The 14,575-nt window shown below is 45.1% G+C and overlaps 1 protein-coding gene across 2 annotated transcripts in view; it reads left to right on the forward strand.

Annotated features, from left to right (window-relative positions):
• Positions 1-6,552: 6,552 nt before the first annotated feature.
• LOC118373240 (KH domain-containing, RNA-binding, signal transduction-associated protein 1-like) overlaps positions 6,553-14,575 on the forward strand; it is a 29,415-nt gene continuing 21,392 nt past the window's right edge. For both annotated transcript variants that reach the window (XM_052469279.1, XM_052469280.1), the window contains exons 1-2: positions 6,553-6,903; positions 9,969-10,093. In XM_052469279.1, the coding sequence (XP_052325239.1) occupies positions 6,807-6,903; positions 9,969-10,093 (222 nt within the window). In that variant the 5' untranslated portion in view covers positions 6,553-6,806. The remainder of the gene's footprint in view (positions 6,904-9,968; positions 10,094-14,575) is intronic.

Genomic DNA, 14,575 nt, shown 5'->3' on the forward strand with positions numbered 1-14,575 from the left:
GTGTCCCGACAAGCCAGCTCCCTGTGGACGTCCTCTCTCAGGCTACACCTGTAATGGTCTATCAGGGCCCTGTCATTCCACCCCGCTCCAACGGCCAAGGTCCAGAACTCCAGCGCGAAGTCCTGCGCGCTCCTCGACCCCTGCCTGAGATGGAATAATCTCTCACCGCCGCTTGGCCCTCCGGAGGGTGATCGAACACGGCCCGAAAACGGCGGCTGAACTCCGGTTAGTGACCCCTCGCCGAGTTGGGCCCGTTCCAGGCGGCATTGGCCCACTCCAGACGGAGGGCAAAGGAGTGAGCTTTCGTATATGGAACTGCACGCACTTGCCAAGAAAAAGTCCATCCTTCTTTTATGAGCCAATTGCTATTGACACAACATCCATTTTATCACTTATTCACTCTGTCACTTATTCACTCTATCTCTTATTCACTCTGTCACTTATTCACCCTATCACTTATTCAATCTGTCACTTATTCACTCTGTCACTGTCACTTCTATCAATTATTCACTCTGTCACTTATTCACTCTGTCACTTATTCACTCTGTCACTTATTCACGCTGTCACTTATTCACCCTATCACTTATTCAATCTGTCACTTATTCACTCTGTCACTCTGTCACTTCTATCAATTATTCACTCTGTCACTTATTCACTCTGTCACTTATTCACTCTGTCACTTATTCACTCTGTCACTCATTCACTCTGTCACTCATTCACTCTGTCACTTATTCACCCTGTCTCTTATTCACTCTGTCACTTATTCACTCTGTCACTTATTCACCCTATCACTTATTCACCCTATCACTTATTCACTCTGTCACTTATTCACTCTACTTGATAAGTGATAGGTACAGACCTAGATGATGTACATAATGTACATTTTAGTTTGTCTTTGCCCATAACTTCGCACCTTTCGATGTAAATGTAGGGTTTGTGCTACAGATATCTATTTCAGTCCACTAGTACTAGTAAAGGCCCAGGGCACTACTTTTGTAAAAAAATATATATATTTATTAAAAAAATATATACAGTATATATTTGTATTAATATATTTGTTTAATTGTGAATTTTCAGGAGTTTAGCACCTCTACTTCCTGCGGCTATGGACTGAAGGCAAAGGGAATGAAAGGGAGTGAACAAGTGCAGACAGAGGGCAAAGGGAGTGAAAGGGAGTGAACAAGTGCAGACAGAGGGCAAAGGGAATGAAAGGGAGTGAACAAGTGCAGACAGAGGGCAAAGGGAATGAAAGGGAGTGAACAAGTGCAGACGGAGGGCAAAGGGAATGAAAGGGAGTGAACAAGTGCAGACAGAGGGCAAAGGGAATGAAAGGGAGTGAACAAGTGCAGACAGAGGGCAAAGGGAATGAAAGGGAGTGAACAAGTGCAGACAGAGGGCAAAGGGAATGAAAGGGAGTGAACAAGTGCAGACGGAGGGCAAAGGGAATGAAAGGGAGTGAACAAGTGCAGACGGAGGGCAAAGGGAATGAAAGGGAGTGAACAAGTGCAGACAGAGGGCAAAGGGAATGAAAGGGAGTGAACAAGTGCAGACAGAGGGCAAAGGGAATGAAAGGGAGTGAACAAGTGCAGACGGAGGGCAAAGGGAATGAAAGGGAGTGAACAAGTGCAGACAGAGGGCAAAGGGAATGAAAGGGAGTGAACAAGTGCAGACAGAGGGCAAAGGGAATGAAAGGGAGTGAACAAGTGCAGACGGAAGGCAAAGGAGTGAGCTTTCCTATATGGAACTGCACTCACTTGCCAAGAAAAAGTCCATCCTCCTTTTATGAGCCCATTGCTATTCAGTTGACACAGCATCCATTTTGTCAATGACAAGAGCCATCAGGACAACCATGCAGCCCCCTAGTGCTAACAACATAGGGTGTGTCCCAAACGGCAGGGGCTCTGGTCGAAGGTAGTGCACTTCATAGGGAATAGGGTGCCATTTGGGATATTACCATGGTAATGGTCAGTGATAGATCAGCTTGAGTGCTGAGAGTTAAAGAGAGGACGTAGACGCCACGACCTCCCATAAGCATTCACTGCCCACCAAATTTACCTTTCATTTATTTAAAAATAGACTCATGCTCGGGTACACACAGGGGGTCGATGGTAATAGTTTTGGAATACTGGTTTCCTGCAGCTGGGTTGTATTCATTAGGAACCCGACGGAAGAAACCAGAATGAAACAGGGAGGGACCACCTGGACTCATTTTCCGTTGCACAACATTTTGAAACGTTTTGAAAACGTTTTGCTACGGTGTGTCCTCGTTAATTCTACCCTGATGGTCCCCATTGGTGATTTACTAGTGGATCACACACAGAGGCTATAGGCTATAGGCTACTGACACAGTAGATTGATCGATGTCTACAAATACAGTTTAGTGAGTTTGAGGAACACGTGAAAGCTATTAGGTGGGTCACAAGTCACAACAATGTGAAACCATAACCACTCACTGATCTATAGAGCCATTCATGGGAAGTAATGACTGCTTTGACCACAGAGGGGCAGCATAGATCCTAAAATGAATTGTTTGGAGGCTTCCGGGTCACATCCCCAGTCATACAGGAACCTCCCTTGAGCCAGGGTTGGAATACCGGCAGCGTTCAGGTTTGCTGGATATTTCCATTACTTACGTCCAAAAGTATTTGGACAGTGGACACATGTTTTGTTGTTTTTGGCTTTTGGATTTAAAGAGATAAAGTACAGACCATCATCTTTAGTGTGAGGGTATATTCATCCACATCGGGTGAACCGTTGAGAAATTACAGCAGTTTTTTTTTAACATAGTTCACACATTTTAGGGAACCAAAAGTAAATGGGAAAATGAAAATGCAATGACTACATCAAGCTTGTGACTCAACAAACTTGTTGGATGCATCTACAGTTTGTTTTGGTTTTGTTTCAGATTATTTTATTTTATTTTGTGCTCACTTGTATTGTAAATAAGAATATAATATGTGTCACACCCTGATCTGTTTCACCTATCCTTGTGATTGTCTCTATACCTCCCTCCAGGTGTCGCCCATCTTCCCCATTATCCCTTGTGTATTTATACCTGTGTTCTCTGTTTGTCTGTTGCCAGTTCATTTTGTCTTGTCAAGCTTACCTGCGTTTTTTCCTAGTTTCTATTTTTCCTAGTTTGTTTTTTCCTAGTTTCTGTTCTTTCCTTGTCTCAGTTCTGTCCTTGTCTCAGTTTTTTCCTAGTCCTCCCAGTTTTGGTCTCTAGCCTGCCCTTTGGACAATTATACCATTGTTTATTCAACGTTTCTGCATTTGGCTCTTACCTAATATGTTTCTAAACACTTCTATATTAATGGGGATGCTACTATGATTACAGATAATTATGAATTAAACATAAATAATGATCAGTGAGAAATATCCCCCAAAAAACAAACCTCCCCTGTTATTGGTAATGGTCAGAGGAAATCATATCTTGTGGATATCTGGTATATATATATATATATATATATGTAACTTTCTCACTCATAATTATTCACGATTCATTTAGAATTACCCGTAATCATGGTAGCATCCACATTCATGTAGAAGTGTTTCAAAAAACATATTCAATTCTTATTTATAATAAAACTGACTTCACAATTCTATGTACAGAAAGTGCTGTAATATCTAAACGGTTCACCCGATAAGGATGAAAAGACTCTCAAATAAAAGCTGACAGTCTGCACTTTAACCTCATAGTCATTGTATAATTTCAAATCCAAAGGGCTTGAGTACAGAGCCAAAACAACCAAAAATGTGACACTGCCCCAATACTTTTGTCACTCCCTCATCTGTTTCACCTGACCTTGTGATTTTCTCCCCTCGTGGTGCCGTTTATTTCCCCCAGTGTATTTATCCCTGTGTTTCCTGTCTCTCTGTGCCAGTGTATTTATCCCTGTGTTTCCTGTCTCTCTGTGCCAGTGTAGTTATCCCTGTGTTTCCTGTCTCTCTGTGCCAGTGTATTTATCCCTGTGTTTCCTGTCTCTCTGTGCCAGTGTATTTATCCCTGTGTTTCCTGTCTCTCTGTGCCAGTGTATTTATCCTAGTGTTTCCTGTCTCTCTATGCCAGTGTATTTAGCCTAGTGTTTCCTGTCTCTCTGTGCCAGTTCGTTGTGTATGTTTTCAAGTCAACCAATGTTTTTCCCCGTTCTCCTGCTCCAGCTGCTCAGTAGCAGAGTTAAGAGTTATATCTACTTCACTTTTACTGACTTTATTGTCCCTGGGGGAGGCAGTATCATGTGCACATTTAAAATCCAGTGGTTCAACTGTTATGATATTCTGGCTGCTTCTACACCAATCCATATATCAATGTTTGGCCTTTGCTGAACCGATGAGTTAAATCCATTCTGGCAGAGCCCCACATTTTAGCAAAAAAGAAAAATAAACTTTTTTTCTGTTTTTGCATGGTATTTTGGCACTAATACCTGTCACATATAAGTTTGCAAACAGTGTAAAAAATAAATATATATCATTTAGTAAATAACGCTGCATACAAACATGGTCTATTTTTTGTTTTCTTGAGTAAGGCAGCTCCAAAATGCATGTGTTTCATCCTGCCTCAGTGCTTTGTGTGTTGGTGGGGCAAGCCAGCAGAAGATATGGAGCGTTGCGCCGTGATTGGCTCAGTGTTCGGTCACTCACGGGGACACTACGGCACCGCCAAGTCTAAGGGAAGAGCTATAAAATTCTAGCGCCTTGGGTGCTGCTATAGAGTTACATTAGAAGTGCCCATCCAAGAAGTCTCAAAGTCATTGGCCACAAATAAAATGACGTCAAATAACGTATGTACAGCAGCTTTGATTGGACAGATCATGTCACCGTCATACTTTCATCATCTTTGCTAGTAGTCATGAATCAAGATGACAATCTACTGGTAAATCCTTTTTAAATCCTTCATATGAAGAGAAATAAGGAAGAGAAATTATAGATAAAAACATATTGGTGCTCGATCAACCATTGGACATAAACATTACAAAACTATTTGGAAATTGCAAATTCAACAGTGAGTGGTTTGGAAGGAAATCAGTGACAGTGGCTAACTACAAGCATTGCAATGCAATCACTAGCCTGCTGTACAGTGGAGTGGCTGTGTGGTCCCAAATCTGGGTTTAAGGGGCTCTTTTCCAAGTTAAAATGATAAACATTCAACATTGGCCATGCTGTCAATGAAGCATGATTTGTGCCGCGCTAAAAAATAGCCGTTAACTCGGAACTTCGAAAACTTCACTTCAGTGAGTTCAAGAAAACGGGGAAAAAATATGTATTGAATGATCATCCAACTCGGAATTGTAAATCCGATTCTAGAGCTCCGACCTGAAGATCAAGGCCGTCATCATGATTCAACCTTGTTTTTTTCCCCCCAGTTGTCTTCAAAGCTCCATAAATCCAGAGAATGCCAGGCTTTGACGACACATTTTGCCCATGACGGATAACACCCTGCCCACCTTCCTGTTCATGTGAGCACAGCACGACAAGGTGAGTCCAAAAATGTCCAAAAATGCCTTGTATGGTGTATGGTGTATGGACTAGTAACCGGAAGGTTGTGAGTTCAAACCCCCGAGCTGACAAGGTACAAATCTGTCGTTCTGCTCCTGAACAGGCAGTTAACCCACTGTTCCCAGGCCGTCATTGAAAATAAGAATGTGTTCTTAACTGACTTGCCTGGTTAAATAAAGGTAAAAAAATAATAATAATAATAATAAATGATGTAATATGACAGGGACATATTATACTGTAGCTAAGAAAGTAATACTAAGTGTATGTTGTGTAGTAAGATGTTAGTAGCCCATGTGTCTTACCCTAATAATTTGGTCTATTTACCCCTCTTAATTTCACCTACTGTTCTGACTTGGTGGTGCACATGTAGCCTATAGCCTGTTTAAGAGACATGTAATCATTGAATATTGTAAGAGCTTTCATTGTCTGCTTTTATGCCCCCTTAACTTATTCTACATTTCTGACTTGGTGTACAGGAAGAATACTGTAAGAACGGCCCATGTTCTGAATTCTATCGCTGTACATGTCAAAAGTGCTAAACAAATAGTTATATTGACTATGTCTGTCCGAGCTCGCTCAATAATGTCTTAATCAAAATTACGTATGGCCTCTTATCCGCTTGTCGTCCCATTATGCCATAGTTTGTACATTTAAATTGTCATTAGAAACAACATTTCTTTAAGCAAGTCAGCCATATCAGCTATGTTTTTTTAAGGCAGTAAATGAGGCTGAAGGAACTGTTTTGCTGCCAGACAAGGTTCTGCTGATAGCCAGGTGTTGCAGTGGTAAGATGTTGGGACTTCTGTTGGGACAGCTTTATGTAGGCCATTTGTGGGCACCGTTTGTCACCGTTATGGTGCAACTAATGTAATGTAATGTATTGTTTAGTGTTGTGTAGTGTAGTGTAGTGGATATGCTGGCATGCACACCACTTTTTTTTGTTGCCCCACCAAGATTTATATGCAAAAATCGACACTGGGTGGCGCCAAAGCAGCGGGCAGTAAACCTATCTCACTGAGCTCACTTCCGTTAATTCTTTATTCGACAGTCGCATGCATCCGTCTCCATTTTCAACAGGCAAAGCGCCGCGACAGGAGCACCCAGCCGCCCTCGTCAGCAGCCGTGCGGTAACAGCGAGAGCAATTCATGCGAAGCAGCGAAATTAATCTGCACGAATAAGTGGATATTCACGCACTGATTACATCATTTTACTGGATTATTTATTCTACTGTTGTTGTTTATGTTTTCTATCCACCCGAAGTTTGTTTGTAATTGCCCAATTCGCATTTCTAACTGATATCCAACTCAAAATGGAGAATCAAGAAGGCAAATATCTCCCGGAGCTCCTCGCGGAGAAAGACAGTCTGGACGTGTCATTTACGCACGCGATGAAACTTTTATCCGCAGGTAAAAACAAATGTCATTAGCAACATTTTGCCGCGTCCTTCGTTCAAAAGGATGTATATTTTATGGATAGCGCTAAGTTTTGTTGTTGTTGCTTTGTGCGTTTTGAAAAGGACGCACCCTGGCTGGATTGTGTGCACCAAACGGGACGGGTTATAGCGGTTCTGTAAAACCCTGCAAACAACACATCCTTTCATAGCCTTTCTACGACCCGTCACCACACCGCAGTTCGGCTACAGGGTGACACGTGATCTAGACACGGTTTTAGCAAGCGTTGGAAACTAATGGTTGAATGGGAACCAATTCTAGTCGAGTTTGCGAACTTTCCCTTTCTGAAATAGCGAACTCACTTGAAAATGCGCAAGAAGTAGCCTAACCGAACTCCTACTTTCAAAGCTGCAGCTCCCTCTCAACATGGACCGAATGGGCTTTCTATAGCCAATGTCCGCAACCCCGAGAGGGAGTATGATAGGATGCTCTCGGGTCTGTTTTGTTGTTGTCTGGCAGATACAGTACAGCCCTTTATTGTGTGTGTGTGTGTGTGTGTGTGTGTGTGTGTGTTATAGTAGGTCACAGCTAATCACTATCACCAAAAATGAAATGTATGTTTGCTGTTCTCTGGTTGGTAGGCCTAAAATAGTTTATTTTGGATAGAAATGATGATATTCAGAGCTGGATGTAGGTCACTTTGACATGTGTATAATCACATGTCAACGCTTACCAGTTGTGGTTGTTTATTTTGTATAGCCTACTATTGAAGCGAAAGTTGTGAGCGTGGAAAAGACAACTAGGCTACGTTTTTTTGTAACAGCTTCAATTTGATACGTTATAACTTGTGTGTCGATATGTTGACACGTTGTAACTGCGTGTGTAACAATATTTGTTTCGCCACAGTGTAAGAATATATGGTAGCGTTTGTCTGCAAAAACACGTGTCCTGTTCCTATTCGGTCAGTGATAGACGCTATGTGTTTATGGGTCGGTTTCCCGGACACCGTTGAATGTCTAGTCCTGGACCAAAAAAATGACCTTCAATGGAGAGTCCTCATTGAAATTACAATAGGTTTTAGTCCAGGCCTGCGCTTAATTTGTGTTTTGGAAACCCGCCCCTTCTGTTAAATCAGACGATCAAAATATTACAGATAAGACGTTGAAAGGTTTTTGTCCGGAGAAGCACAGCAGTGAGTTGTTAAAAAACGTATCCGGAAGGTGTATAGCCTCGACTTCCAGCTGGATCTGACACTTTTTCCATGATGAAATATGTTTTCTCCATAGGTCCTTTCCAACCATGTGTTTCTCATTACAACACGGACCTTCTGGAATTAAAATCTAGCACTGGTACTCGAGCCTACCATTTGATGGGGGTGCGGATCTAGTTTTATAGATAACTGTGTAGCCGGATGGCCTGAATTGTGAGAGGAAAAAAAAGCGTTAGTCAGTAATTTCCTAAATTGTGTGCGTGTGTTGTTGGGACGCGTGTGCAACACTATCAATACCAGTCAGTGTCTTTTGTGATCACACATGAAGGCGTGCTTCTTCATTGCTGCTAGATAAATGTATCGCAGTGAATCACAAAGCAACCTGCGAGGTTAAATCAGCCCGATGCCGTGTTTGATGTTACTGACCTCGATAAAGATAATCTGTCACGAGCTCATCCTAAAGACCCAGACTGGGACCCGGATGTGACTTTATCCTGTCACCTTTTTAAAATGTAAATGTCAACCAAATGCTGTCTGAACGATATGGCTATATACATGCCTACTATACAGGTTGTATGACGGGTGTAACACAGGTTGCATAAGTTAGCTACTGTATATCTCACCATGGAACCTTTGTCCATACCTTATAATCATTCAGATTGTAGTGCTAGATATGACTAGCGTGCTACAGAGCCTGTACGTGACTGTAGTAGTGTTGTGACTGGCTGGATAAGTACAGAACAATAGATGCATAGTGGCACATGGTTCAATGTGTGTGCAGCACAGCAGCCACCCAGACACAGCAGCCACCCAGACACAGCAGCCATCCAGACACAGCAGCCATCCAGACACAGCAGCCACCCAGACACAGCAGCCATCCAGACACAGCAGCCACCCAGACACAGCAGCCACCCAGACACAGCAGCCATCCAGACACAGCAGCCATCCAGACACAGCAGCCATCCAGACACAGCAGCCACCCAGACACAGCAGCCACCCAGACACAGCAGCCACCCAGACACAGCAGCCACCCAGACACAGCAGCCACCCAGACACAGCAGCCACCCAGACACAGCAGCCACCCAGACACAGCAGCCACCCAGACACAGCAGCCACCCAGACACAGCAGCCACCCAGACACAGCAGCCACCCAGACACAGCAGCCACCCAGACACAGAAGCCACCCAGACACAGCAGCCACCCAGACACAGCAGCCACCCAGACACAGCAGCCACCCAGACACAGCTGCTAACAGACCTCTGGCTCCCAGCTGGTAGTGTAGTTGACACGTTTGCGTGTGGCATGCTGAGACACTGTCATCGCAGGGAGTGAGGCGGCGGTCCGAAATGAATGGCGTTGTACTGTACTACAGACTTTAAGGCTCCTGCATGGCTGTATGACTTCTAACAAGTCAATGGTCTGGCAATTAGAGGTGCAATATGCAGGAAATAGCTCTGCCATTTCCTGGTTGCAAAACTTGGACTAGTTTAGATAAACTGAAATTATTTGACCAAAAAAATAAATAAATAAAATCTAGTATAGTGTGTGTAGAGAATCATTGTACCATCTTAACCGCTGTGATCAATATTTTCAACGACCAAAAATTCTTACATTTTCAGATGTTTGGAGCTGATGTACAAAATTGAAAGTAAAAGTAAGAATAAGAGAGCTTAGAAATATCTCACATAGATCGTATCTACAGATCTATTACTCACATTTCTATGTGAATTTGGTCAGGTCGCCCCCATCCCCCCCAAAAAAATGACCTATTGCGGCTTTAATGTTTTCACAGTAATTACATTAAATGGTATCTAAATTGTTATAACATAGTAAGATTTCGTGTGAGAATGAATTGAATTCTCCCTTGTAGAAATCGAGAGAATCCAGAAAGGTGAGCCCAAGAAGGAAGGAGGAGACTCATATCTGGACCTTTTCACCGTCAAGAATATCAAACTGAAGGAACGCGTGCTCATACCCGTCAAACAGTATCCGAGGGTAAGCCTTCCACCTCTCTTTTCCCCTTCCTTCATTCAGCAGCAGGGCTTGAATTGCATGGGTGACTGGGGGTCAAACAGTATCCGAGGGTAAGCCTTCTAACTCTCTTTTCCCCTTCATTCATTCAGCAGCAGGGCTTGAATTGCATGGGTGACTGGGGGTCAAACAGTATCCGAGGGTAAGCCTTCCACCTCTCTTTTCCCCTTCCTTCATTCAGCAGCAGGGCTTGAAATGCATGGGTGACTGGGGGGTCAAACAGTATCCGAGGGTAAGCCTTCTAACTCTCTTTTCCCCTTCATTCATTCAGCAGCAGGGCTTGAATTGCATGGGTGACTGGGGGGGTCAAACAGTATCCGAGGGTAAGCCTTCCACCTCTCTTTTCCCCTTCCTTCATTCAGCAGCAGGGCTTGAAATGCATGCGTGACTGGGGGTCAAACAGTATCCGAGGGTAAGCCTTCTACCTCTCCTTTCCCCTTCATTCAGCAGCAGGGCTTGAAATGCATGGGTGACTGGGGGGTCAAACAGTATCCGAGGGTAAGCCTTCTAACTCTCTTTTCCCCTTCATTCATTCAGCAGCAGGGCTTGAATTGCATGGGTGACTGGGGGTCAAACAGTATCTGAGGGTAAGCCTTCCACCTCTCTTTTCCCCTTCCTTCATTCAGCAGCAGGGCTTGAAATGCATGGGTGACTGGGGGGGTCAAACAGTATCCGAGGGTAAGCCTTCTACCTCTCCTTTCCCCTTCATTCAGCAGCAGGGCTTGAATTGCATGGGTGACTGGGGGGGTCAAACGAGATTACAGAGTAGGAGTGTCTAAACGTTGGCCAACTTACTATTGTTTGACCCCCCCTCCCCCAAGGTGCCGATACGATATGTATATAGTGGGCGGCAGCGTAGCCTAGTGGTTAGAGCGTTGGACTAGTAACCGGAAGGTTGCGAGTACAAACCCCCGAGCTGACAAGGTACAAATCTGTCGTTCTGCCCCTGAACAGGCAGTTAACCCACTGTTCCTAGATCAGTTAACCCACTGTTCCCAGGCCGTCATTGAAAATAAGAATATGTTCTTAACTGACTTGCCTGGTTAAATAAAGGTAAAATTAAATATAGTTCCTCATGATTTTATATGTATTGTAATTCGATACTGTGATTTTACTGCAGTTCCATGTTCCAAACATATTCCTAAAGCCAACACCTCATTCGGCCGCCTTTCCTTACAGTTCTCTGCTGCCTGTGACTGGAACGAATTGCAAAAATCGCTGAAGTTGGAGACTTTTATCTCCCTCAGCAGATGTTTGAAATTGGTATCTGAGCAGCTAACCGATCGCTGCAGCTGTACATAGTCTATCGGTAAATAGCCCACCCATTTTTACCTACCTCATCCCCATACTGTTTTTATTTATTTACTTTTCTGCTCTTTTGCACACCAATATCTCTACCTGTACATGACCATCTGATCATTTATCACTCCAGTGTTAATCTGCAATATTGTAATTATTCGCCTACCTCCTCATGCCTTTTGCACACAATGTACATAGACTCTATTTTTTCTACTGTGTTATTGACTTGCTAATTGTTTACTCCATGTGTAACTCTGTGTTGTCTGTTCACACTGCTATGCTTTATCTTGGTCAGGTCGCAGTTGCAAATGAGAACTTGTTCTCAACTAGCCTACCTGGTTAAATAAAGGTGAAATAAAAAATAAAATAAAATAAATATTGCTCATCATATGTCTGCTGCAGAGGGACAAGAGGGAGCCTTTGGAAAAACCAGCTTTAATCAGTCATGGAAATAAAAGTACTGAAAACGAATTGTCTCCCTGTTTAAATGATTGAGAACAAGCTATGAATGAAAAATACTGGAGTTTTAGTGCAGATGTAGCCAACTAGTGCAAAAAACAATAATATTGCAATATTGTCACAACTATACGATATATTGTCAAACATTATTTCCCAATATGTACCTGTATTGATGCCTCCCATCACTAGTAGGCATATGACAAATATGACAAATATAAGTGTAGTTAAGTGGTTCGCCGTGGCTCCTTCCGTGATGAGTAATGTTTTTCTTCCTGAGACGGCAGGCTTGTGTAGGTTTCAAAAGCTCTAGGCTTTAGCTTGGTGGACCGATACATTGATCTGTCACATACACGTGTTTAGCAGATGTTATTGTAGGTGTAGTGAAATGCTTGTGTTGTGTAGCTCCAACAGTGAGGTAATATCTAACAAGTAATGTCTAACACTTTTACAACAATACACACGCAACTCCAAAGTAAAGGAATTGAATTAAGACATTTGGACGAGCAATGCCAGAGTAGAATAGACTAAGATACAGTAGAATAGACTAAGATACAGTAGAATAGACTAAGATACAGTAGAATAGACTAAGATACAGTAGAATAGACTAGGATACAGTAGAATAGACTAGGATACAGTAGAATAGACTAGGATACAGTAGAATAGACTAGGATACAGTAGAATAGACTAGGATACAGTAGAGTAGACTAGGATACAGTAGAATAGACTAGGATACAGTAGAGTAGACTAGGATACAGTAGAGTAGACTAGGATACAGTAGAATAGACTAGGATACAGTAGAATAGACTAGGATACAGTAGAATAGACTAGGATACAGTAGACTACATTTACATTACATTTAAGTCATTTAGCAGACGCTCTTATCCAGAGCGACTAGACTAAGATACAGTAGAATAGACTAAGATACAGTAGGTGACTCCACTTAGACCAGGGAGACTGCCAACTTTCTCTAGACAGGGTTCCTTAAATCAGAGCTTTGATGTCTAGAGTAGTTCTGGTTGTATTTGAGTAAGGTTCCCTAATCGGTCAGAGATTCTGGTCACCCAGGGTCCCAGTTCTGAGTCAGCAGCTGATTAGAAGGAGAGAGAATGAGAATAAGAAGTGTTTTTTTTTAAATTATTATGAAATGGATTATTAATCAATTTCCTGGTCCCTTGTTATTTTAAGTAGCACTGAAACTCTATTTATATGGTGATTACATGGTAGGCAGAACTTTGCACGATGTATGACCACGGGCTGTGTGACCACGGGCTGCCTATGACCTGACCACGGGCTGTGTGACCACGGGCTGCCTATGACCACGGGCTGTGTGACCACGGGCTGCCTGACCACGGGCTGTGTGACCACGGGCTGCCTGACCACGGGCTGTGTGACCACGGGCTGTGTGACCACGGGCTGCCTATGACCACGGGCTGCCTATGACCACGGGCTGCCTATGACCACGGGCTGCGTGATCACGGGCTGTGTGACCACAGGCTGCCTATGACCACGGGCTGCCTGACCACGGGCTGCCTGACCACGGGCTGCCTATGACCACGGGCTGCCTGACCACGGGCTGCCTGACCACGGGCTGTGTGACCACGGGCTGTGTGACCACGGGCTGTATGACCACGGGCTGCCTGACCACGGGCTGTGTGACCACGGGCTGCCTATGACCACGGGCTGTGTGACCACGGGCTGCCTATGACCACGGGCTGCCTATGACCACGGGCTGCCTGACCACGGGCTGCCTATGACCACGGGCTGCCTATGACCACGGGCTGCCTATGACCACGGGCTGCCTATGACCACGGGCTGCCTATGACCACGGGCTGCCTATGACCACGGGCTGCCTGACCACGGGCTGCCTGACCACGGGCTGCCTGACCACGGGCTGCCTATGACCACGGGCTGCCTGACCACGGGCTGTGTGACCACGGGCTGCCTATGACCACGGGCTGTGTGACCACGGGCTGCCTATGACCACGGGCTGTGTGACCACGGGCTGCCTATGACCACGGGCTGTGTGACCACGGGCTGCCTATGACCACGGGCTGTGTGACCACGGGCTGTGTGACCACGGGCTGTGTGACCACGGGCTGCCTATGACCACGGGCTGCCTATGACCACGGGCTGTGTGACCACGGGCTGCCTATGACCACGGGCTGCATGACCACGGGCTGTGTGACCACGGGCTGTGTGACCACGGGCTGTGTGACCACGGGCTGTGTGACCACGGGCTGCCTATGACCACGGGCTGTGTGACCACGGGCTGCCTATGACCACGGGCTGCCTATGACCACGGGCTGCCTATGACCACGGGCTGCCTATGACCACGGGCTGCCTATGACCACGGGCTGCCTATGACCACGGGCTGCCTATGACCACGGGCTGTGTGACCACGGGCTGCCTATGACCATGGGCTGTGTGACCACGGGCTGCCTATGACCACGGGCTGTGTGACCACGGGCTGCCTATGACCATGGGCTGTGTGACCACGGGCTGCCTATGACCACGGGCTGCCTATGACCACGGGCTGCCTATGACCACGGGCTGTGTGACCACGGGCTGCCTATGACCATGGGCTGTGTGACCACGGGCTGCCTATGACCACGGGCTGCCTATGACCACGGGCTGTGTGACCACGGGCTGCCTGACCACGGGCTGCCTATGACCACGGGCTGTGTGACC

This window comes from Oncorhynchus keta, chromosome 19 (genome assembly GCF_023373465.1).
Source record: "Oncorhynchus keta strain PuntledgeMale-10-30-2019 chromosome 19, Oket_V2, whole genome shotgun sequence".
In the NCBI taxonomy this organism is placed as follows: Eukaryota; Metazoa; Chordata; class Actinopteri; order Salmoniformes; family Salmonidae; genus Oncorhynchus; species Oncorhynchus keta.